This window comes from Lynx rufus, unplaced genomic scaffold, assembly GCF_022079265.1.
Source record: "Lynx rufus isolate CCGP_SWC_20201006 ecotype Redwood Valley unplaced genomic scaffold, mLynRuf1.p SCAF_47, whole genome shotgun sequence".
NCBI classification, from domain to species: Eukaryota; Metazoa; Chordata; class Mammalia; order Carnivora; family Felidae; genus Lynx; species Lynx rufus.
This window is the reverse complement of record NW_025814864.1, coordinates 560,177-586,040: the sequence shown is the minus strand read 5'-3', so window position 1 is coordinate 586,040 and position 25,864 is coordinate 560,177. Positions and strand designations below refer to the sequence as shown.

General features: G+C 55.8%; 1 protein-coding gene and 1 pseudogene across 1 annotated transcript in view; both read left to right on the top strand.

Annotated features, from left to right (window-relative positions):
* SNTG2 (syntrophin gamma 2) overlaps positions 1-25,525 on the top strand; it is a 131,261-nt gene extending 105,736 nt beyond the window's left edge. The window contains 3 exon segments of the mRNA XM_047098334.1: positions 5,437-5,529; positions 7,596-7,706; positions 25,296-25,525. Of these exon segments, the coding sequence (XP_046954290.1) occupies positions 5,437-5,529; positions 7,596-7,706; positions 25,296-25,430 (339 nt within the window). The 3' untranslated portion in view covers positions 25,431-25,525.
* Positions 10,559-12,682, top strand: LOC124525765 (mortality factor 4-like protein 1; annotated as a pseudogene).
* Positions 25,526-25,864: the final 339 nt, after the last annotated feature.

The window sequence follows — 25,864 nt, the reverse complement described above, 5'->3', positions numbered from 1 at the left end:
ATACCATTTGTGGTTTAAAAGTGGAGTTTTTGCTAAGTCCCTTCCCACGAAGGAAATTCCAGTCCCAAATGGAGTCGATGAGTTGTACTAAACATTAACAAAAGGAAAAACTAATCACACAAACTAACCCAGAAAATTGGAAGTAGGAGGCAATGCTTTCAAGCTCCCACGAGCCCAGCATCACCCCATGGCCGGTGTTGGACAAGGTCGTGCAAAGTAAACACAGCTATGGACCATTGTCCTTTATGAGTGTAGATAAATACTCTAAACACAGATTTACCTAATAAAATCCAGTAACTTCTTCTATAACAGGACGAATATGTCAAGTTAAGAAAAAATTATCCTAGGAAAATACCATTGGTTTTATGTCTAAAATCAATCAAATTAATCTATCAGGCTAACAATTTAAAAGAGAAAAATCCTATCATCATTTCAACAGACCCAGGAAAATATTTGACAAAATCCAACTTCGTATCTGATCTAACAAACTCAGCAAACTAGAAATGGAAGAAACTTTCCTTAACCTGCTAGAAAGGCACAGAAGTGCCCACAGGTAACATCCTGCTTAGTGGCCAGAGGCTGTGTCCCCGAAGACTGAGCATAGGCAAAGCTGTCCGCTGTCATCACTTGTATTGATATTTACCGAAGGCAGTAGCCAGGGCCTCAGCCAGAAAGACGAATAAGAGACACCAGGTTGGAAGGGAAAGAGTAAAACTGTCTTTACCCACAGATTTCATGACATTCCTACTAGAAACTCAGGCGGAATCTGCAAGAGAAGGGAGTTCAGCTACAAGAAAAAGTTGCAAGATCCAAGGTCAATATATAAACATCCATTTCGTTTCCTGATATAAAGAGCAGACAACAAAAAATACTTGTAACAGCATCGAAAATATGAAATAATGTGGACAAATCTGAAACACATAAAAGACTTGTAACAAAACTGCAAAGCGTGGCTCAGAGAGAAGTTGGAGGAAACTCACGTAAGTGGAGACCTAGACTCGTGCACGGCCCAGAAGTCACAAAGATGCTAAAAGGTCAGGGACCCTGCCGCCGATCCGTCGATGAGATTCCAGGTGCCGTCCCAGCAGCCTCGTATGCAGACTCTGACAAGATGATTCTAAACTTCATGTTGGGAATGGAGGGACAGAAGATGTCTTAGGTAACTGGAAAAGGAACAGCAAAACCCAGGGGCCAACACTGCCTGATCCCAAAGCTGGAGAAGCTGGGGCCGTCGCGACCGTGTGCGGTTGCCACGAAGACCGGCAGAATCCAGAATCCAGAAGTAGACCTACACAGACATAGACCGTGTTCTCTGGCACGGAACGGCCCTTCAGGGGAGGATGGAAGTCTCGGGCAAGTTCTGCTGGAACAATTGGGTATTTATGCAAAAAAATGGACTTTAATCCATACCCCACACCATCTATGAACATAGACTCAAAATGGGTCATAGACAGGGGCGCCTGGGTGGCTCACTCGGTTGAGCGTCCGACTTCGGCTCAGGTCATGATCTCGCGGTCCGTGAGTTCGGGCCCCGCGTCGGGCTCTGTGCTGACAGCTCGGAGCCTGGAGCCTGCTTCGGATTCTGTGTGTGTGTCGCTCTCTGCCCCTCCCCTGCTCAGGCTCTGTCTCTCTCTCTCTCTTTCTCTGTCAAAAATAAATGAACATTTAAAAAGATGGGTCAGTGGGGGAGGAGAAGGAGAAAAAAAGGGAGGGAGGCAAACTATAAGAGACTCTTAAAAACTGAGAATAAACTGAGGGTTGATGGGATTGATGGGGGGTGGGAAGGAGGGGAGGGTGGGGGTGGGCATCGAGGAGGGCACCTGTTGGGATGAGCCTTGGGTGTTGTATGGAAACCAATTTGACAATAAATTTCATATTTTAAAAAAATGGGTCATAGACAGAAGTATAAACGCAAAACTATAAAACTTCTAGAAGAAAATAGTAGGTAAAATCTTTCTGACCCTTAGTGATACAAATGTTTCTCAGATATAAAACCAAAACCACAATCCACATAAAAGGAAAACAATGATAATTTGGACTTCATCAAAATAAAAACCGGTATTATTTGAAAGACAAGTGCCAGGAAACATGGAAAAGGTGCCAAAATGTGGGAGGAAATACTTGCAAGGCGTAGATCTCACAAAGGGCTTGCAGCCATAATCTATAAAGAGATCTCGAAGCTCAATAATGAGGGCAACAACCAAACCAACAAAATTTGGTCAAAGCATTTGAGTACACAGTCCATGAGAGAAGATGTGCAGACCGGAAACCATCACGTGAGAATACGTTCAGAGTCGTTAGGAGGAGAGTGCAACTTGCACACCTGTTAGCAGGACTGAAATTTAAACGCCCAAGGACGGATACCACACGTAGGTGAGGACGTGGAGGGATGGGAAGTCTGGCACGTGGCTGGCGGTGATGTAAAGTGACGTGACCAGTCTGGCCAGTCCCTGCATTAAACGCACAGCCACCCTAAGAGGGAGACATCCCGCTCCTTGCCTTGTTGTGCACAGAAGCCTTGGTGGCAGCTGCTGTCCAAATCCTCAAACAACCCGCCTGTGCATCGACGTGGGACTGTTAGATACGTGGGATGTCAGGGCTGTCCACGAATGTCGGGCACACCCAGCAACGTGGGAGGCACTCCGCCTGACGAGAGAAGAGTACATTTTCTGTGGGTCGCAGAGCAGAGTTCTCGTTCTGATGAGGTCCGATTCAAGATTTCTTCTTTCCTGGCTTGTCCTTGGTGTCGTTTCTAAGATCTCCGGGTTTCGTTCCAGGTCAGGGCGGTTCCGTCCTGTGTCTTCCTCTAAAAGCTTTCTAGGTTTCCCCTTTAAACTGTCACCTGTGCCACGTGGATGGGACGTGGGTCTCCCCGTCTGCGAGCCCCTCGCACTCCAGGCTCCGTGGCGAGCCAGCCTTTCCGGGAAAAGAAGGAAAGGTGGCTGTGGACAGCTCCGCGATGGCAGGCGTTTGTGTGGCGGTCAGGGCTGCGCGGTGGGGAGGGCCCGGGTAGGAGCTGTCCTCGGAGAAGCGGGCGCAGCCCCAGGCAAGCTGGGAGCAGGTGGGGCCCGACAGCACTGGCCGCACGAGGGGCCCCTTCCAGGCCGACCCGTTCGGAAGGGGGTGAAGTGGTTTCCAATTAGTAACACCCTCTGACACTTGGCGACACGAATTTAATTTACAGGTGATTTTATCAAAATCATGATTTCACTTATCGAATGTCATTAACCAGCACATTTTTTAGATACTCAGATGTCCCTTTAGTTCCAGCCAAATCCGGAATTGCTTTTTGGCGGGTAAATTTCGAAATGTCCTCTCCGCCCAGTTCGTCAGAACATTCAAATGACCTCAGGTTCTGGCAGCTGGGCACAACACTCAGGCGTCCGCCTGCCTCACCTGGGGTGCGTCCCGAGGCACATCGTCCCCGGCCCACAGGGCCCACCTGCTTGAGCCGCTCGCATTAGGGCCGTCGGTCCCTCCGTCCCCAGAGCTTCGTGGCTTCCGTGTTGCTGCTGCATCCGGTCCGCATAGACCTGCGCGTAGGACCCGCGGGCCGGCTGCCTCTTCCAGTGCGCCGTGGCCCCGGAACAAGTCCAGGTCGCGTTAGGGTTTTGTCCAAAGCAAGAGCAAACGAGTCCAGGGAGGGATTTAGGACTCTTCACATAAATGAGGCACAGGAAGTCTCGTGTGGGCTGTTCGGTTGTTCCCAAGTGTCTGGGTGTGGCTTGCGGTTTCCTGCAACCACGTCTGTGTTCTTGTATTCACTCTGCCGGTGGGGCGTCCCCCACGTGCCACATACTTCCTTAGATGTTTTCATCCGGGGAAACTGAGGCCCAGAAAGGTGCCTTCCTCCACGGGGTGGCCGGGCCCGGCCAGTCCCAAACGTCCCTTCTCGCTGGACGGGCAGCTGTGACGTAGGTTTTCTGGGCGTCACAGGTAGCGTGAAGTTACAGAGGCGTTTTCACCAGTCCTCACCAGTGTGCGTGTGCACTCACCTGAGAGAGATTTTCTGCCCTTTTAATATTTTTTGAATTTGTAGGAGACTGAGAAGTAACCTTGAGTAAGTCACTTAACTTTCTTATTGATTTTCTTTCCGACGTGATTGCTATTTCGTGTCCTGGAATGGTGCCGTGACGTGTAATTAATTGATGTTTGTAAAGCACTTGACATTGAAATATGCACCACGTAATTTCCTTAAATGCTTAAATCAATCTTCCAGATACATTTTTAAGAAATCTCAAGCTTGCGGTATTCAAAATGAAACACATCAGTGAGAGTTTTGTGACACCACGTGGAGTAGGACAGATAGGATTTATGTCTCCTGAAGAAAATAAGCCCAGAGGACCCGAGAGAAAACCGAGCGAATGTTAAGTAGCACTTAGGTGAGATAGATTTATGGGGTCATTAAAAGGTAGTTACTGGTTCGTTACCAGAAGCACCAGTTTAATTGCACAATTAGGTTTCAGATTGTTTCCGTCGTGTGCAGGAAGCTTATTGGAATTTCAGTTTACCTGCTATGGTTTTGGTCAGATTTAGGTTGAAACGGTCAACCTAATTGTGTAGCTTATGTTGATTGTCCCTAAATGCGCAACATCTCCACAAGTGACCTGGAGGGGACTGGCCTCTCTTCAGGCGTCTTCGCTCCCCTCGCCAGACAGAGCGTCAGGGCAGTCAGGTGGGACCACACCATCTTCAGGCCTCCTCTGAATTCATGTTAAAATCGAGCTTTACTCTTAAAGTGTTACTCGTTTGGTTGGATAATCTCTGTACTGTATTCACCAGTGACCTCACAATTAAACTCATTTGATACATTTACAAACTTTCCAGAAAGGTCTGATGACCATTATCCTGATACTGGCATGTGATTTCAATCAGGCTTACTGCTGAGTTACGCAAGCGTCGCGTATGTGATGGTTGTCCGTGTGTGTTCAAACCCAGAAATGTGCCAGTGACCACTTCGTGCTGCTGGTGGGTGCGCTTGGGCTGGCGGGAAGGGTGTGTGGAGCCCATGTCTAGTGTCCGGGAGCACTTTCCGTCCAGCTGGGCCTGTCCCTCACCGAGGGTCAGGTTGCTGCCACGTGCTGGGGCGGTGGGTGCCGAGAGCGTCCGGCCAGTGCCACCTCCCCGCCGGGCAGAGTAACTTGGCGGGTGCCGGCGTGGGCTGCGCCGATGGCCGTGGGGGTTCGTGGCTTGAGCTGCAGTTGGGGCTTCCCGGAGCACAGCGCTCCTGAGAACCCGCTGCGGAAGGCAGGTATGACGTGGAGTCCTACCACGTGGACATGTTTGCCTGTAGACGAGGAGCAGAAGGCACTGCCTGTGCAGATCGTTGGCACTTTTACAACAGTCGTTTCTGATCGTGGGGGTTTTGCGACTGGCTGACTGATGTTAAACTCCATTGCTAAAGACTGTTTTCTTGAAACTAATGCTCTTTTCTAGTCCAAAACATACACGTGCAGCTGGCAAGGAGAAATGCTGTGTTTCACGGTGGATTTCGCGCTGGGATTCACCTGCTCTGACAGCAAGACGAAGGTAAGGGGTCAGCAGGCGCTGCCGGGGGCCGGGGCGACGCGCTGTTACGGTCAGAGGCACGGGCGTCGGGGTTGTGCCCTCACAGGAGCCCTGGCTACACGGTGCCCGCAACAGCACCCGCACCATCAGGGCTGGGTTTCCTGGGTCCTGCTCCAGGGAAAGACCCCCCCCCGCCCCCCCCCCCCCCCCCCCCGCACTGAGGGAACATTAACTACCACCTGGAGTAAAACCGGAACATCCTGGTGCGAGTATGGCCCCTGTTACTGGTGGGCTCATCGGGTGCTGGTTCCCCAGATGCACAGCTGTGGCTGGTTCCCCTCATCCTGGATGTAAACCCACGTCCTGAGCAGCTGTTTCCACCAGCACCTCTGACAGGCCTGAGTCGTCACCTTAGCCAATTATTTCGTGACACAACATTTGCAATATTTTAAAGTCCAAGCTGCTCGTTCAGAGCGCAGGGCTGGGAGAGCACCAGCCGGACCAGCACTGTCTGTGCCTGGCCTGTGGCCTGCAGTGGGTCGGCCCTGAGCCAGGGACACCTCATCGCCAGAACGTTCTCAAGGGTGTGTTTCCAGACCTGCGCTCTAAAACCTTTGAATACTCTCATCTACGAAGTAATCCCTGCAGCCCCTTCAGGAGCCCCTCGCAGCTCCCACGGGGGTGGGCTTGTCCTCAAGGACGTCTGGAAATGTCTGGGGGCGTCTTTTATTGTCATGACTTGAAGGGGAGTTTCCGCCAGCCTCTAGTGGGCAGAGGTCACAGATGCTGTAAACGCCCGCGATGCCCAGGATGGCTGACAACAGTCAGGGGTGCAGAGCGGGAGCTGTGATCTAAGTGGGGGGCTCCCGGCCGGAACCTCACTGTCGCCCTCCTCGCAGGAGCACGGTAGGCTGGGTGGAGCTTTGACAACAGGGGTCCTGGTGCTTAGAACAGCAGCAGTCTCCATTTGCAGGAACACTGAATGCAAAAAGGATTCCGTGTGCTCCATCTAACGTCAAGGCCACAGCGAGGCCGTGCACAGACCTCCGTGGACAGGCTCTGTGCACAGAGCTCTGTGGACAGACCTCCGTGGACAGGCTCTGTGGACAGGCTCCGTGGACAGACCTCCGTGGACAGGCTCTGTGGACAGGCTCCGTGGTACAGGTGCCGCTGCTCGGCCTTCAGCCAGGTCTGTGTGACCTCCGTGCTCGTGTCCTCGCTATGAGCCACTTAGCAGCTGGCCTGCAGCAAGGAGGAGCCGTCAGCCCCGCTGTGAACTCTTTCTGGCCTCATGCTCCACGAAATCCTGGGTTCCAGGAGATCAGAGCCGAGACTTCGCAGCTCTCACCTGAAGAGCAGTTTCGAGTCCTCCCTCTGCCCCGTCGAGGCCCCGCGTACCCCTCTCTGGCTGCGTGTGGGAGTGTCATCTTGGGGGACGACCCCCCCCCCAGTAGGAGCCCTTGAGCTCGCCATCCGTCTGTCTGTCCATCGGTCAGAGGAGCCAGGCACAGGGTCTTTATTAGCTGCAGACTTTTTCTTCTATTAAACAACAAGAACTTACAAAGCACATCTCATGTCTGGAGAACCTTAGCAAACAGTAGTAACAGGTGACCATCCACCTTCTTCTTGTTGGTTCCAGAGAAACGAATGGGGAGTGATTTGCACATAGCCCCAGGTGGGAACATGTCCACGGGATCGAAGGTTTTCACCATCTGTGCTCCGGACCGTGTCTCATGCTCTGTAGCAACAAGTGGCCTCTGAGTGGATTTTTAAGTCTTATAGGCAGAGAAAGGAGCATTGACCACAAGATGCTGGCCGCCAGAGTGCAGGAAGGAGAAAGTCGGGGTGGCGGGTGGGGAGTGTGGCCGTGGACGCCTGGAGCCCAGTGCACGGACAGAGGCGGTCCGTGTGCACAGACTGAAGGATGGGAAGGCGGATTCTGGTAAGTTATCACATGCTCAGGGCCGATAAGAAAATTAAGCAAATGTCTGCATCTATATACATAGAGTATTTAACGTATGACTAAGTATGAATTAAGTAAATGAGCTCCCGTTTCTAAATAACTGATTAATTTCATTCCTTTTCAGAATGTGCTCTGGAGATTTAAATTTTCTCAGCTTAAGGGATCTTCGGATGACGGAAACGCTCGCGTAAAGCTGCTGTTCCAGCATCCAGACACCAAACAAATAGAGGTGAAGGTAGGGAACCTTGTTTGTGCTGCCACCCGGCCACGTGCCACGTGAAACCTCAGAGGTCAGAGGATGAACACGTCAGTCCCACGTGCCACTGCCTCCAAGCCCAGATGGCCAGGACATCACTACAGCCCGTGGTCTGTGTCTCTCAGAGACACTTCTGTCTTGGGGTTGTGATCCCTGAACCATGTGAATTCACCCTACTGAAAATTAGAAGTTCCTTATAAATGTCAGTAGGGAATCAATATTTAAAAATACATGAGGGGCGCCTGGGTGGCTTCGACGGTTGGGCACCTGACTCTTGATTTCTGCTCAGGTCATGATCCCAGGGTCGTGGGATCGAGCCCCGACTCAGGCTCTGCATTGAGCATGAGAGCTGCTTAACATTCTCTCCCTCCTCCCCTCTCCCCTGCTCGTGCTCTCTCTCAAATAACAATAAACAAACAAACAAATAGGAGCGGCCAAATTGGAAGGAAGAGCTTTACAAACAGCATTACGCACAATTCAGATGATGACCAGACTGCACTCAATTAACAGGTGCTCGGACACAACCTCCAGACTCATCATGCTGAGCGGTCAGCTTACTGTCCACAAAGGATGGGTTTTTCCGTGTTTAATGTACACGTGTTGTCACCCAGTTTTAATGGAACTAGAGACAAACCAAAGTGTCAATCTGATGCGCTATAGAAAAAGGAAGAAAAAAACAAAAATATGGGACCCACGAGCACATGTTGTTTGGAAACAGATCCAACAGTTTGCCTGGTTTTCTGATGAAATTAGGACGCACCACAGGGGACACAGCTAAATCCAAAAGTCAGTTTCTAACATCTTTTTGTTGAGTTTAATGAAATAATGTTCTGTGTCTACTTTTTTTTTTAATTTTTTTTAACGTTTTATTTATTTTTGAGACAGGGAGAGACAGAGCATGAACAGGGGAGGGTCAGAGAGAGGGAGACACGGAATCTGAAAGAGGCTCCAGGCTCTGAGCTGTCAGCACAGAGCCCGACGCGGGGCTCGAACTCACGGACCGCGAGATCATGACCTGAGCCGAAGTCGGACGCTTAACCGACTGAGCCACCCAGGCGCCCCATCTGTGTCTACTTTTTAAGTACAACTGAAATTGTCAGAATCTGTTGACATTTTTATCTTCGGGGAGTGATAAAATCACAGCCTGAATGTAAATGCTGTCTAGGCGCGTGGGTCATGAGGTGTGTGACAGGGCAGTGGAGGGGACAGCCGATCCAGGACAGACACAGGAGGTGGCTGCGATGGAGGGGTGCGGAATCCGGGGGACTCTAGCCACCAGCAGAGAAGGGATCCCGAGAGCGGGGGGACTTGAGATAATTTTACGTTTGTGTCTGGCATTTTATCTGCACTGATATGTTGACCATGGGTCACGTTACCACTCCTTCTGGATGATTGATATATTGGCCTTTGGGGGGCAGGGGAGGAACGAGCAACATTTCCTGCTTAAATCCCGCAAACCTCCTAACCCAGCGCGTTCCGTGGGAGTGTGGGCGATGCCTTGGGAAGCCAGTCTGCAGCGGGATTTCACACGGTGGGTGTTCTAGCAGCGTCTGCTGGAGTACCTGCTGACGTGGGCTCGTGCCTTCGTAACACCCAACCGCATACGTGATGTCAGAGTATGCTTTTGGCGGATGCCAGCTCTCAACAGATCAAAACGCATCTGTTCTCATGCGTTAACGTTTAGTGAACTTTTGGTCGTCTGTGTTAATGATGGGAGGAGCTGGGAAATCTGAACCAGTGTGAGATGTGGCACATGACTTTGGGGCAGGCGTTCATCTCAGTATCTTGGCGGCATGTGTACAGGCTGGACACGTTTCATTTTCCTCCCACGAGGACAGAGAGACCTAGGAGGTGGTGGGTCACAGGGGCGGACACACGCTCTGAAAGGCTGGGAGCTTGGACGGTTTGCAGGGCTGCCTTCATGATAACAATACAGTTGGAAATCCGAAAACCCACCTGCACTCAGAGATGAGAGGGAGACACATAGAAAAGTCCCAGCAAACCCAACTGAGCACATCTCCACCTGACCTGCCCCTTCGCAGACCCTGAAGCTGCTGACGGCCTCCCCGAGCCTCCCTCTGGGGCAGCAGGGCAGAGACGAGGGCAGGTGACATAGGGAGCCCATGGGCACGTTGCTTGGGGCCCTGGCAGGGCCGTGTGCGGTCTGTGCAGGTGACGACTGAGTGAGAGCGGAGCGGAGCAGAGGGCCTCCCGTAGCAGGACGGGGGCACAGCGGTTGTCGACAAACCCCCTTTGAGCCGACACTCCACGTGTATTACAGGCCGTGAGACACAGAAAAGGTTGGAAAGACCGGACGGGGAATCTGGATCTCAGGAGAGTTCTTAGGGTCAAGGCTGTGTTTAAACAAAGAGCCCTGGGGACTAACCTCTGAATGGAGAATTTATTTATTTATTTTTGCTTTTGCAAATACTGGGTGTGAGCACTGTGTGCCTTTTCTTACAAGTCAGGAACGGGTAATTGCCTCCCAGAAAATTATGTTTGTCTTAACCGAATTTTCTGGTTAAGGGAGTGATAACTGAGGAATGAGTTTTCCCTTATTAGTCATTGAAAATGTCTCTGGACCCTTTGGCTGGGGCGGTGCCCCAGCCAGCACGCCATGAGAACCGGAGGGATGCAGGGTTGCGGGCACAGCGAGCACTCTGCACCCCTGCGTGCAGGTGCCGGACTCCATGATGCTCCCGCGGCTCCAAAGCTGGCATCCCACCGCTTTCTGACGACAAGGTTTGCCTGTCCTCTTCCTGCCTCCTTCTCCCGGAAAAGCCGAGGTGAAGGAACTCGTCTCCTGTCGGCTCCGAGGCCGCGTTCCGCGAATGGGCTGCGGGTTAGGCCCAAGTCAGGAGCGTGCCACAGGGGACACAGTGCCCCCCCACCCTGGTTCCTTCGTCCCGACCTCGCCCTGGTGGCCGCCAGTGCGCCTGGCGCGTCTCTGCGATTCCACATCTGCTTCTCGGCTGAGCCGCCAGAAGCAGCTGGACGTGAGCTTTTTAACCGGCATTTAATCGTGTTCTCAATTAGTAAGTTCACGAAGAAGGAGCAAATCGGTATTGACGGAGCCTCCAGAGACACTCACAGAAACTGTTACCAGTTTCCAACGAGGAAGGTGCTCGAATTATCCCTAAAGTAAAAGACTCAGGAGCCCGAGCCACCTGTCCACACACATGGACCCGGGCCTCTGGCCGCGGAAGGCAGGGCACGGCTCCACGGACGGTAGGTGCGTCCTCGGGAGGAGGCCTGTGGTGACGCCTCCTCCCCGGCCTCAGGGTGTGGGCCAAACATGCCCCAGAAGGAAAGACGAGGGCGAACGTGGACGCAGGTATACTTGAGGCGTCTGAGAGCGAGTAAAGGAGGTTGCGTTTCTGAAACTGAAGCGTGGCTGCTGAGCTCCGTGGCCAAGAGTGTTGGTGCCACGGCATTTGTCGTCCATACAGCTGACCCGGTGGAGTGGAGAGCGGACAACGGAGGGAGGGAGGCACGTGGACGGGCCACGGGGTGTTCCACGTGATGGCGTGAGCAGGAGGCGCCTGAGCCAAGCCGAGGTACATGTGCCCGCAGCCCCTTCCAGAATGTCTGTGCTCTTGTCTCCCACAACCTGTTCTCAGGGACGGGGACGCTCGAGCGACAGCAGGCTCACCCGCTCTCTGTCTCTTCCCCCCACGCCCCCTCGCTCTCCCAACCTCCCCCTCTCTTCCTTTGTCCCTCCCTGTTTCCCTTGCACCCTCTCTCCCCCTAAGTCCCTGTCTCCTCCCTTCCCTACTCCCCCTCTCTCTCCCAATCTCTTCCCCCCCCCCAACCCCTTTGCTGCCCCCTCGGCCTGCTGAGTGGCTCATCCCAGAAATGAAGTTGCCTTCGGCTGCGCGTGAGGTCAGCGGGCGCTGGCAGGTCGGGCCCGGGATGTGGAGCTGGTGGTGCCTGATGGTGCGTCCGACGCGGAGCTGGGTGGGGTAGAGAGTAGGCGGTGGGAGAAGGGGGAGGCGGGGGCGAACCGCTTACAAGCGGCGCCAAAACAGGAGCCCAAATTCCAGGAGGGCGAGCGAGTGCTGTGCTCTCACGGGCCTCTTCTCCGTGAGGCAAAGTGCACGAAGGTCGCCATAAAGGACAGACAAGCGACATGCTTTATACGTTACGATGGTTGGAATAAAAACTGGGACGAACGGGTCCAGAAAGCGGAGCACTCAAACACGTGGACTCCAGTCGGCAGAAACAGCGGGAACAGGAGTGGTGTGCAGAGGGGAGACGAGAGGCACTGCCCCGGGGAAGAAGACGGCCGGCCTGCGGCAGAAAAGGGTTGAAGTGAAAACCAAAGAGAACAAACAGAGAACACCTGGAAATGGAGACACCTCGGCCTCCTCGCAAGAAAAGGGCCCGAGCGGATCCTACCACTCGGTTGAGAATGAGGAAACATCCATGAACAGAGTTGAAGTGAAAGTAAAGATTCCCGAAGAACTGAAACCACGGCTTGTGGACGGTTGGGACTTAATTCCCCGGCAAAAACAGCTTTTCTCTTCCTGCCAAGAAGAACGTGGATTCCATTCCAGAGGATTATGCAAATTACAAGAAACCTCGAGGAAACACAGATAATAAGGAGTCCGCTGTGAACGAGGTGGTGGCCGGGATAAAGGAGTACCTCAGTGTGATGCTGGGGACTCAGCTGCTCTACAGATTTGAGAGGCCGCAGTACGCGGAGATGCTCGCAGGCCACCCGGACGCGCCCACGTCCCAGGTGCACAGGGCACCGCATCCACCGAGGTGGTTTGTGCGAACCGCAGCCGTGTTGGCCTATATGCCTCTGGATGACAAGAGTCTCGCATTGTTGCTGAATTCTCTTCATGATTTCCTAAAGTAGCTGGCAAAGAATTCTGCAACCTTGTTTAGTGCTAGCGATTATGAAGTCGCCCCCCACCCCCCGCCCCGAGTACCATCGGAAGGCTGTGTGAGGCGAGACGCTGACACTCTGTTTGGATTTCTGTAAACACATTTTTGTTCAGTCCTCCTCTTATACAAATGATGTTCTTTGCAAACGTTAGTGTACAAGAGAATTGGTGTCTGCTTTCTGTTTGATCCTAAACAGAGAAAATAAAAGGGGTTATAGCCCCTTTTTTCCTTTTTTTTTCATTTCAAAGTCACTACCAACGTATTCAGTGATGGACAATGAGAGACATACTGTAGTGTTTCATTGCCTAGACAACAAAGCTGCTTTCGAATGCTGCTGGTTCTATCCCTTTGACACCATGCAATTTTATAATACGTGTTAATGCCGTACGACAAACTGCTCTGACTCCTAGTGCCAGAGGTTCAATTCAGTGTATATACCTGAACATGCTCATCTGTGCTCCTTTTTTTGTGGTGCTTAAAGAGCCCATCCTGCAGGCCGTCCATGCTGTTCCTTAGGCATCGTCCCTTTGCTCCGATTGTTGAAGAATGGTGGCCTGTTTCATGGTTTTGTATTTGTGTCTAATGCACGTGTTAACATGATAGACGCAATGCGTTGTGTAGCTACAGTATTCTGGAAAAGGCAATCTTTTAGGAATTGTTTTTCAGATCTTCAATAAATTTTTTCTTTAAATTTCAAAGAGCAAAAAAAAAAAACAAAAGAAAAAAATGAAGTAGCCTTCAGGGGTCCAGGTGACGTCCTTGTCTTGGTTTTGAGCCCGTTGGGGGCCACGTGTCCAGAGCTAGTGTTCACACTGACGGAAGATGCAGTTGAACCGAATCTCTGAGCGGTGCAGGGAGCCGTGCCCCATCCCTCAGGCCCAGCGCTGTGGAGAGGACGTCACCAGGGCAGAGACGGCGGTCATGTGCCGCTGGCACTCCGCCCCTGCGAGCCCAGCTGTGGGGGGGCTCCGTGAGGGCGGTAGGTCTGGGGTCATCACGGGACCCCCAGCACAGTGTTGGACGCCTGCTCCTGGAAGGCTCCTGGCGCCCCAGCTTGTGGCTGCGGCAGCCCAGTGAGGAGCACGGGACTCTCCAGCTCACCTGCCATGCTTCCAGCTGGGACGTCATCGCACTCCCATTTCCAGAAGAAAGGCTATGGCGAACCTGCCCGTGGAGCGCAGCCAGCTGGCCCACAGCCACCAGGGCACCTCCACGATCCGCGAAACGCTCGCTCCCCCACATGGGGCAAGTAGGGTGTGCCAGCCACGGTCCCGCTGTCTCCAGACTTAAGACCGGCCCCAGCCTGACCCCCATGAAGCCACCCCGGCTTCTCGTCCGCTGGCCTCAGTCTGACCCCGTGGTCGTCAGCTCCCCCTCCAGTGAAGCGGTAGCCTCCCTGTCGACTCCATTCGGAAGACCTGGGTCCAGCATCAGCCATGTCCACGGGCCTCTTGCTGGAGCACAGATCTCCGTTAATGTCGGGACCTGGGGTGAATGAGATATTCGGGACTAGGGACGGACAACTATGTAACGCACAGTGCTGCACGGCTCGTGCTCCCAAGCCCATGGCGGAGGGTGCCAGCGTCACAGAGTTACTGTTTCCTAAGAACTTTCTGTCCCATTAGACTCCCTCTTCTTGATTATGGCTGCGCCATGGTGACGGCCCTTTCCTTAGAGAGGTTACATAACTGTAGGTGCCATTCCAATGGCCGTAACAACACCGGACCTGGGTTCCTGGCATTGGGAAGCCTGGTTCCATCTGTGGGTTGTCACCCACACAAGCATCTGGCTGTCCATTAACGAATGCTCCCTGCAGTTAGCGGTTTCTGGAAGCTTTGCTGATGTGCACGTCCTTTTTTTCAAAGTAATCAATCTCTATACCCAACGTGGGGCTTGAACTCACAACCACAAGATCAAAGTCACATGCTCCCCCCTACTGAGCCAGCCAGGCGCTCCTTGTACATGATCTTTTCAAGGAGACTTGAGAGAGTAGGCGTTCTCTCTGCCACTTTCTCTGTGGAGGGAGGATGTCATCATGGCATGGGGAAACTGAGGTCCGGGGTGCTTAATGTGAAGCTCACGTCACTCAGCTTCTATACGATAGAATGAAACGTGTGCACGGCCGTCCCCTCCACCTGTCCCCAGCACTTCCCATGATGCCCCACGGAAGCCCTGTTTCCAGTAAACACGGGAGGGGAGGGTCCCCATCCCTCACCCCCCACCCCGAGTCTACCTTCTGTCTGCGTGGATGTGTCCCGAGCACCACGCAGAAGTGGCTTCGTGTCTGGCCTCCTTCCCTTAGTGCCACGTGTGCAGGGTCCATCCACGTGGGACAGATGAGCAGTGTCCTGTTGTGTGGACACACCATGTTGTGTTCAGCCCCTGTCCACAGACACATGGCTGGTCCCGCCTTCCAGCTGCTGTGAGCGCTGGTGCACAAGCGTGTGCTCGGCGGTTCTGGGCGTGTCCCGGGGGCCGCCGGGCTGACTTCCCACCAGCGCGCGAGAGCTCTGTGTCCTCCCCACCCTCGCCCATCTGTTATTTTCTGTTTTGTGAAATCCCAGCCCCCTCGTGGGTGTGAGGCGGGGTCTCCTCTGGTTTTTATGTGAATGTCCCTGATGCCTAGTGGAGTGCAGCATCGTTTCTGAGGTTGTCGGCCACTCGTGCACCTTCTCTGGGGAGATGTCAGTTCAAGTCCTTTCCCATCTTTTAGGAGAGCCGTGTGTCTCTCTCTGGTTGAGCTGAGCGAGTTCTGTCTCCACACATGCTGGGTGTTAACCCCACATCAGAAACACGACTTACGGGTGTTCTCTCCCGTCTGTAGGCTGTCTTCACCTTGTACTCCCGTGAAAATGTCCTTTGATGCCAAAAGGTTTCAATTTTGATGAATCCAGTGTGTCCGTTTTCTTGTTGCCCAGCAACCGAGTGTTAAGCTTCCAAGTCCACACTTCATGGTGGCTCCAGAGTGGCAGCTCCCGTGGGAAGGTTCTCGTGGGACGGCTGCTGTGGGGCAGCTTCTGTGGGACGGCTCCCGTGGGGCGGCTCCCGTGGGGTGGCTCCCATGGCAAGGCTCTCATGGGGCGGCTCCTGTGGGGCAGCTTCCGTGGGACGGCTCCCGTGGGGCGGCTCCCGTGGGGTGGCTCCCGTGGCAAGGCTCTCATGGGGCGGCTCCCGTGGGGCGGCTCCCGTGGGGCGGCTCCCGTGGGACGGCTCCCGTGGGGCGGCTCCCATGGCAAGGCTCTCATGGGGCGGCTCCCGTGGGGCGGCTCCCGTGGGGTGGCTCCCATGGCAAGGCTCTCATGGGGCGGCTCCTGTGGGGCAGCTTCCGTGGGACGGCTCCCGTGGGGCGGCTCCCGTGGGGTGGCTCCCGTGGCAAGGCTCTCATGGGGCGGCTCCCGTGGGGCGGCTCCCGTGGGGCGGCTCCCGTGGGACGGCTCCCGTGGGGCGGCTCCCATGGCAAGGCTCTCATGGGGCGGCTCCCGTGGGGCGGCTCCCGTGGGGTGGCTCCCATGGCAAGGCTCTCATGGGGCGGCTCCTGTGGGGCAGCTTCCGTGGGACGGCTCCCGTGGGGCGGCTCCCGTGGGGTGGCTCCCGTGGCAAGGCTCTCATGGGGCGGCTCCTGTGGGGCAGCTTCCGTGGGACGGCTCCCGTGGGGCGGCTCCCGTGGGGTGGCTCCCGTGGCAAGGCTCTCATGGGGCGGCTCCTGTGGGGCAGCTTCCGTGGGACGGCTCCCGTGGGGCGGCTCCCGTGGCAAGGCTCCCGTGGCAAGGCTCCCGTGGCAAGGCTCTCATGGGGCGGCTCCTGTGGGGCAGCTTCCGTGGGACGGCTCCCGTGGGGCGGCTCCCGTGGGGTGGCTCCCGTGGCAAGGCTCTCATGGGGCGGCTCCTGTGGGGCGGCTCCCGTGGGACGGCTCCCGTGGGGCGGCTCCCGTGGGGCGGCTCCCGTGGCAAGGCTCTCATGGGGCGGCTCCTGTGGGGCAGCTTCCGTGGGACGGCTCCCGTGGGGCGGCTCCCGTGGGGTGGCTCCCGTGGCAAGGCTCTCATGGGGCGGCTCCTGTGGGGCGGCTCCCGTGGGACGGCTCCCGTGGGGCGGCTCCCGTGGGGCGGCTCCCGTGGGGCGGCTCCCGTGGGGTGGCTCCCGTGGCAAGGCTCTCATGGGGCGGCTCCTGTGGGGCAGCTTCCGTGGGACGGCTCCCGTGGGGCGGCTCCCGTGGGGTGGCTCCCGTGGCAAGGCTCTCATGGGGCGGCTCCCGTGGGGCGGCTCCCGTGGGGCGGCTCCCGTGGGGTGGCTCCCGTGGCAAGGCTCTCATGGGGCGGCTCCTGTGGGGCGGCTCCCGTGGGGCAGCTCCCGTGGGACGGCTCCCGTGGGGCGGCTCCCGTGGGGCGGCTCCCGTGGCAAGGCTCTCATGGGGCAGCTCCTGTGGGGCGGCTCCTGTGGGGCAGCTTCCGTGGGACGGCTCCCGTGGGGCGGCTCCCGTGGGGTGGCTCCCGTGGCAAGGCTCTCATGGGGCGGCTCCCGTGGGGCAGCTTCCATGGGACGGCTCCCGTGGGGCGGCTCCCGTGGGGTGGCTCCCGTGGCAAGGCTCTCATGGGGCGGCTCCCGTGGGGCGGCTCCCGTGGGGCGGCTCCCGTGGGGCGGCTCCCGTGGGGTGGCTCCCGTGGCAAGGCTCTCATGGGGCGGCTCCCGTGGGGCGGCTCCCGTGGGGCGGCTCCCGTGGGGTGGCTCCCATGGCAAGGCTCCCGTGGGGCGGCTCCCGTGGGGTGGCTCCCGTGGCAAGGCTCTCGTGGGGCGGCTCCTGTGGGGCGGCTTCCGTGGGACGGCTCCCGTGGGGCGGCTCCCGTGGGGCGGCTCCCGTGGGGCGGCTCCCGTGGGGCGGCTCCCGTGGGCAGGCTCCTGCGTGGCGGTTCCCTGGGCAGCTCCAGTTCCTGACTCAGCCTGCAAGCGTGTGCCGGGGTTCACAGCTGGTTGTGTGCTGTCCTGATGGCAGCTCGAGGCCTCCGGGCAGCCTGCCTTCCGCTCGAGCACAGGCTGCTCACGTCCCAGAGGTAAGAGAATCTGCACATTGCGAGGAGTAGGTTATTTTTGGTTTCTGATTTTTAAACTGGTGGGAACAAGAGGAGGCCACGAATACAGAGCTGCACCCGGCCTGCTCAGCGAGCTGCATCAACCCACAGTGACGACACCACGGGAGCCCACGGGCTTTCTTGGAAGGGGCTCAGTGACCCCTGGTGGCTCCTCTCTCCCGAAGAGTCTGAGTGGATTTCTAACAGCCGTGGCGTTACCAGTGCCGTGAGCCGCTGACGGGGCTGCCCCATCACCTTATGGGAACCCACGGCTGCCTTTGGGATTTCCAGACACTTCCTTTGCAAGACCTTGGTGTAAAAAATAAAGTGAAAGAAATCAACTTGCCTTCAAACTCAGACTTTCCATGTTCATCTCACACAAAAGGAGCCAGTCCCCGGGGACAGGAATTTGATCTGCCCGAGCTGCTCTGAGTTTCTGGGGCTGGAGGATGGGCTTCTCACGGGTCCTGCTTCCCCACCAGCGGGTCCTGCACAGGAGCACACTGGTGACACCCAGAGGGTTGGGCCGTGACAGGTGGTGCGGGCACTGAGCAGAGGCCAGCGCCCCCGGAGCCCAGCTCCCGCGACACCCCGCCATCGGCTGCTGCCAACGACGGTGGCGGGGACCCCACGCCAAGCGGCCCTGAGAGCCAGGGCACTGTGGCCCGCAGGAAGGTGGACATCAGCACACCACCGCCTGCAAGAACAGGAGCCTCCTGTCCCCGCCCCCGCTCAACAGAGGACAGCGCTGTCTCCTGGTGACGGCCCTCCCGCTCCTTGGGAAGACGGGACGTTGCTGCAGAGGGCAGATGCCATGCCTTGCGTGGGGACCTTCTCCATTGGTCCCTTGTCTCAGGGCCTCCCATGTGCAGGGCAGGGGGTGGATGGAGGCAGACCCGGCGTGCAGGTGGGGCAAGTCAGGAAATTCTGCACAGACAGGGATCTGCCGAAGGCCACACAGCGTCCAGCTGGATCGGGTTCACCCCTTCCTGCTCCAGGGGTCTGTGCCGAGGCGTCGATGAGCTTCTGTCGTGATAGGAGGCTCACTCACTTCTGGGGCTGCATCACCTCCACCAGAAACTGTAAAGGTGCAAAAAGGGGTTCTATAGCCGCTGTCCCCAAGCACAGAGCTGTGCCAGCAGGTGGCGGACCCTTCTGGAAACAGGAAAGGAAGGAATGAGAGGGAGCGTGTGCAGGAGCAGGGGGCCAGGGATGGGGCTTGAGGGCAAAGGTCGGTGTGGCCGCCCGGGCCTGGGCGTGAGGACGCGGAACACAGAAGCCAGTGCGCTGAAGGCCACCAGCTCAGGTAGCAGGAATGTAACTTAAGTGGGACAAATGTGGTTTTTAAGGACGAGCTGCACCCATCGGTTCTGCCTGAAACACAAACAGGGCAGGTGTCATTCAGCCTGGCCCAGGCCTGGGCTGACACGTCCCTCTTCTGAGCCTTCAGAGGACACTGTCCGGCCCTCACCGCGTGTTCACATGGACGTTGGTGCCCTGGCCGCCCTCACGGGGCTGGGCTACGGACGGTGCCCACCCAGAAGGAGCACAGGCTTTCTTTAAAAGGTGCCAGGGCGCCTGGGGGCTCAGTCGGTTGAGCGTCTGTTGATTTCAGCTCAGGTCATGATCTCACACTTTGTGGGTTCGAGCCCATGTGGGGCTCTGTGCTGAGTGTGGAGCCTGCTTGGGATTCTCTCTCTCTCTCCATCTCCCTCTTCTCTCACCCCTACTCATGATCTCTCTCGAAAAGTGAAAAAAGAATTTAATGGGTGGATGGGTGCTTGTTGTAGCTGAACAGAAACAGACTTCACGTAGCGTCTGTGCACCGAGCTGTCTTGTTGGGTCTTCCCTAGTGAACCTTCTTCATGTGTCAATAATAACAGCAGGTGCCGTGCGCCGTTATTCACCTGCGCACCTGCACAGGGGCATCCCCACCGAGGCCCAGGTGCCAGTGCTGGGGTCGCCGGCAGGGCACTTGCTGAGGATCACAGACGACTGGTTGTGGAATGAAAGCCAGGACCCGGGCAGCCCCGCCTCAGAGACCATCTCCTCCGTCCACGGTGCCTCCTCCGTGTTCGTCACTGTGTGGACACCCGGCTGTGTGGAGCGGTGAGCACAAGTTGACCGTGTGTCTGGTCAGTGGTCTAAACACAGGGCCTGCACATCCTGAGTTAAAGAAAGAACCGGCCTGAGCCTGTGAATGACAGAATAGGACCCAAGAACCGGCCAGCCCACCAAGTGCTGTGGGCAAGTGACACAAGCCCATAGCCTGGGCCCATGTCCCCCTCTGTAATTGTCCCCAGTCCATTAAGGGACAAAGGTCAGACTCACTGGCTGCCCAGGATGAGGCCTCTTGGTTTCTGTATTTATTTTTTTTAATTTTTTAAATGTTTATTTTTGAGTGAGCGAGCGAGAGACAGAGTGGGAGCAGGGGAGGGGCAGAGAGAGAGACACACACAGAATGAAAGCAGGCTCCAGGCTCCCAGCTGTCAGCACAGAGCCTGAGGTGGGGCTCGGACTCACAAACTGTGAGATCATGACCTGAGCCGAAGTCAGACGCTTAACCCACTGAGCTGCCCGGGCGCCCCATCTAATACACTTATTTCTATTTTAGTTTTCTATATTAATTTCACAGGGAAAACCTTTACCAGCTCTGTGGGAAATTCACTTTGTTTATGCCTAAGAGAGTATGTGTCCTTGTCAGAACACGGGAATTTCCAAATAAAACATTTCTAACAGCAGAGAAAAGGAGGTGCCCTTCACAGCCTGGCAGCCCCCCTTGGCACGTGTGAGCCCCTGTGGACTTGCTGCAGGCTCGAGACCACACTCGTGCAAACAGCCTTCCCGGAGCAGACGCTCGGCCTTCCAGTACGTGTCCCTGGGGGACAGACACACTCAGAGCTGTTGGGAGACTCAGACGTTCTCAACGTCCTGGCAAGGTAACAGTGCCGAGCTTTCACATAAATAAAACTTAGGAAGTTATCATTCTGCTGTTTGCCGAAGAGGAAAAAGTGGCTTCAGATATGAGCCAGAGAATCAGGCTTCCCGGCGTGAGGCGGCAGTGTCAGGAGGGGAGTCACAGAGGACGCGGCAAAGGTCACGGGGAGCGCTTTCCTCGAGGAAGAGGGGGACCCAACAGAGAACGGGAGTGGTCGGCCCGGGGATTCCCAGCAGGGTTGGAAGGTGGGGGCGTGTGTCAGGGGGGCACTTTGAACAGGTCTCCGTGTGACCCGACGGTGGACGGGCTGGACTGTCCCCTCCCCGTCCTCTGCCATCCCAGGGAATCACGGCCTCCGTGAGACTCCCTCTTTCCAGACCTAACCTGCCCCCCTCGGATGTTTGGGATCTTGGTTTTCCCACGCTCTGCCGGGTGACCCCTCACCTAGGACTCTGTGGTGTCTGTCCCTGTCTGCCGGGTGGGCCTGTCACCCTGTCGCCCCTCCCCTGGGAGCAGGGCTCGTGCCCCACCCCGTCCTTCCCACAGGTGGTGATCTCTGTCCCGAGGGTGTGGTGCAATGTCTCCCCATCACACTCTGTGTGCGGTTCCGCACCTGCCAAGCTCTGGGGCCGGGCTGTTCCTCACGACTCCGTCTCATCTCCAGTCCCACCTGTGTGCATCTCAGGACGATTACAAGGTGCATCTGTTATCCCAGATGTTCGTCCTTGTGTTCTGCCAGCATCCGTTCCCGTGTGGCTTTGCTCACTAGCCCCATAGCCTCTGTGTTGCCTTCGTGGGGAAGGGACAGGCTGAGGCCCCCGTGGAAGTGCCACCTGCGTGTGGATCGCTGTGGCCGAGTGGAAACTGTCCTCTTAGATGGTGGTGGACGTTCAGCTGTCCCCTTGCACAGGGTCTCCGATGGCTATTAGAGAAAGAGGGCACCTGACGCTGGCCACTGGGCTTTGGAAGGGACGTCCGTCACCTCAGACACTTTCCGACAAATGCCACTGATTTGTGCACCGAGATGGAAATACGGATAGCGATGTGATTTCTACTGGAAGAGGTTTACTGGGGACACACAGGTGATTCTGACATCTGTACACTGATTGGACGCGTCACTCTTGCGATCGATGCCGCAGGCCTGGAGCAAGGACTGAGGAAGAAGAGTTGTCTCAGCTCCGGGCGACCTCATGATTCACATCTGGAATTCACACATGGCTCCCTAAGAAGTTTTACTTCGTTAAGGAGAAGTTCTAGGTATTAGAACACTCAAAAGTTGATGATTATATAAGCTGTGAGTCGTAGTCCAGATCATTATTTCGGCCACCGCGAAATATTTAACAACGGTTTCTAAAGACCTAGGTCATCGGGACAAACATGCCACCGAAGAAAGGCGTGGGCGAGGTGCTGGGGGCCGGCGGACGGGCCGAGTGCAGGCGAGTCCATCCCCAGGCGCGTGCGGCCTGGCTCTCGGGACCTCAGCAATCTTGTCTGTAAGATGCACACGATTTGCACCTGACGGTGCTGCAGGATGTGAGTGGGAGTGACCGACGGTGCAGGAGGACAGACGTGCCTGAAGGACCGGCTTGAGGGTCCGCACAGCCGGGACAGTGTCACGGGCGCTGCAGCCGCCGGGGAGGGCCTTCCTTCTGCGCCCTCACCGAGCACTCAGTCCTCCCTCCGTGTCAGTGACTTCAGGCGCCTCGTGTAGGGGAATCACACAGGGTGTGTTCTTTGTGACCGGCTCGTTCCTCTCAACCTCATGTCCTTAATCCCTGTTGAAGCAGGTGGGAGTTCCTTCCTTTTAAGGCTGCACATGCTCTGTTGGGGACAGACCCCATTTCCTTCATCTGCTCAGCTGAGTGGGCCTCCACAATGCCCCGTCCTCAAGTCAAGCAGATCTGAGAGACAAAGCACACAGCATGGCACTCCAAGAGACACGACCTGGTGGACTCGGGGGCACGGCGACCCCCCCAGAGACCCGCGCCTCCTTAGCACCTGTCACCGTCACACAGCTCGGGGAGGCGCTGCTCTGTGCATACCGTCACGCTGCCACTTCTCCCCCAGTGTGGGCGGCTCTCCGTGGGGAGCTGTCCGTGGGGGGGGGGTTCTCTGTGGAGGGTTCTCCCTGGCGGCTGGGGGGGAGGGGCTCCTCCGTCGGGGGCTCTCCGTGGGTGGCTTTCCGTGGCGGCTGTGCATGCTGGGCCTTCACTGCCTGGTGGGCATGAGGTCAGAACTCCACACATGACTGCTCAGGTCGATGAGTGTCACCGGAGAGCCTTGCTGGTGGCACGTGGATAGGACACCAGCCGGAGGTAGCTGGGTCTCTGGCTGCAGGTTCACGGGGCGCCTGCTTACTCGGTATCTGGAAAACCTAGAGTGGAGGCTTTAAATTGGTTCCTGGATTTTGACTCCGTCGACTGTGGTTTTGTGTGGAATTTACTGGTGTGAGCAGAGATTCTGTGTGTGCCTTCGACACGTGGGGCCAGAAGGTATCGATGTCGCCCTCCGCGGGCCTTCGTGCTGGAGGTGCCCGGCTCCTTGTTTTGGCGCCGTGCACTTCCAGACAAGTCTTCTGGGAACTTGAAAAGCAGTTTCCAATTTGCAGATGTTAAACCAAGACCTTGAGGCATATCGCGTGGACGTGGCAGCTCTTCTTTTGAAATGTCCCTTCAGGCAGCTCAGTAATTATGACTTGTAAATGCAGAAATTGTATTAGGTTTGTGTGAGATTTGCAAGAACCTCGTGTTCCTTCTAGCGAGAGACTCGTTAGTTCCTCTTCTCCGGGAAGACCACCATGACTGAGTCCCAAGGTGTGGGCACCACTGGCGGGCTGGCTTGGGGTGAGGTCTGCCATGAGGTCCAGGCAGCTTCTAGATCCTGTGGTGACACGAGGGCTGCGGAGTGAGGTGATTCCTCAGGAACACGTAAGTGTTAGGACGCTGTCGCAGGAGGGTGCACCTGGAACCACTAAGACACCTTGCTGGTCATTACTCAGAAAGGGTGAAAGTAAGCAGTAATCAGTCATGCGGCTGTCAAGGTACAGATTCATTTGCCTGTAAAGAAGGAACTTAATCCAAAGTGGAACAGAGAAAAGGGGCCCTTCTTGTTCCTGTACCTGGAATTGGTGGCTCCGAGCACAGGGACCTCATCGGCCCATCTGTGGGCAGGTGCCCCTTCCTGCAGGGGTTCACCTTCCTGCAGATGCCCTCCGTGCATCTCAGAGATCCTGTCTTCAGAGGTGCAGAAAGGAGTGGGTCTGTGGAATAGACGAGCCAGCCTGTCATCCTGGACAGTGACATGGCTCCTTCTGAGGCCGCGTCCACAGTGTAGAGCACAGGGGGTGTAGACAAGACTTAGTTAAGCTGTCAATCGGGTAGCAAGCATCTTAAAAGGGATTTTGGGGGCGCCTGTGTGGCGCAGTCGGTTAAGCGTCCGACTTCAGCCAGGTCACGATCTCGCGGTCCGTGAGTTCGAGCCCCGCGTCAGGCTCTGGGCTGATGGCTCGGAGCCTGGAGCCTGTTTCCGATTCTGTGTCTCCTTCTCTCTCTGCCCCTCCCCCGTTCATGCTCTGTCTCTCTCTGTCCCAAAAATAAATAAACGTTGAAAAAAAAAATTAAAAAAAAAAAAAAAAAGGGATTTTGATGTTTTCAACTATTTTGGAACTTTATTGTGCCAAAGTAGGAGAGAAAAAAGTCAGAGTAATGCATTTAAAGCTTTCTCTCCACGGGTAGAATGGGGGTGGGGAGGGCAGCCAGAGAGGACACACATGTCACCATCAGCAATGTTAGGACACTGATGACGCCGTGGCAGCTCACTCGTGCGGGTCCGTGGCTGACGAGCGCACTGGAGGGTCGTGGGCACCTGGGTGGGGCTTTCAGGAACAGGGAAGGCCGTCTGTGACTCCTTTTTGTTTCAGGTGCATCTGGGATCTTCTGCATGGGGACGGAGGGACCCAGGAGTTTGAGTGTTTTTACTTTTATTTTCTTACCTGATGGGGCACCTCTGTCTCTGTAGGAAACCTGCCCCTTGGGCATCATTTCCTCTTTCTCCTGTTGGGCTGGTGACAGCCTGAGGGTGAGCCACGGTCCCACCTGTGCCCGGGAGCCCCACGCGCTCTGCTCACCCGCTGCTGGCGGTTCCTTCCACGAATGGTTGCACACGCACAGGCATACACACGTGTGCACACATAACATATGCATGCACAGGCATGCGCACACACACCACGGCTAACGCACAGTGGTCAGTCCTACTGAATTCTGAACACCAGGAGCCCTGCTATGCTGAGACCCCGTCACAACTTCGCCTAAGCACCAACCGGGCCAGGCGTCAGTGGGGCCTGAGTAAAGTCACTCCGCCCGGTCAGGAGCCCACATCCTGATGCAGACGGGGTCCGGGCGGCACCCAGAAGGGGCATCACCTGTATGAGATGCAAGAAAATGAAGCCGTCAGCCCGATCTGTCAGGGGCCCCTGCAAAACAAGTAGTGTCTTCCTGTTTGTGTCCCGTGAGACCGCAGGTGTCTGCTTTGACCTCAGTCCATCCTTATTCCATATGTGTTTGTACTTGAGTGATTTTCTGGGAGCTCAAAAAGCGTAGAATCTGTTACGTGTTTTTGTAATGTGCTTTTCTAAGACTCACAGCGTTTCATTTTATCTTCTTATTCTTCTTCCAGGAACTCGAATTCCCGGACCTGACAGCCGTCCTGCACTGTGTTCACGCCTTCCTAGCAGCAAAGGTGGCCTCAGTGGACCCCACATTCATGGACAGCCAGAGCTTCGCGAGGAAAAGTGCTTCTGCTGAGCGCTGAGCATTAAATTATTTTCTTAAGAAATGACTCTTTCCTGCAAATATTACAACTCTGTGTGATTTTATAATGAGCCTCTAGTTGTGATACCAATAAAACGTGTCACTAGTTTCCAGAGACGCATCACGCTTCTTAGATCTGAGAGGCCAGGGCGCTGCTGGGTGGAGCTGCGTTCACACACGTCCGCGTCCCGGGAGATGATGCACCTCGCGGGCCTGCCTCTGAGTCAGGCCACGGTGGGCTCTGCCCCGCGCCCTCTGCCTCCCACATCACTACCCTCTAGATTGTATTTTCATAAAATGTGAGAAAATCCTGAGAATCCCCTGCTTTACTGTCCTCAGACAGGGAAGGGTCTTGTCTTCCCTTTTTGTCAAAGAGGGCTGAGTAAGGGTGTGACGTGAGAAATGAGAAGTATGCGGGAAAGGAAATTAATTTCA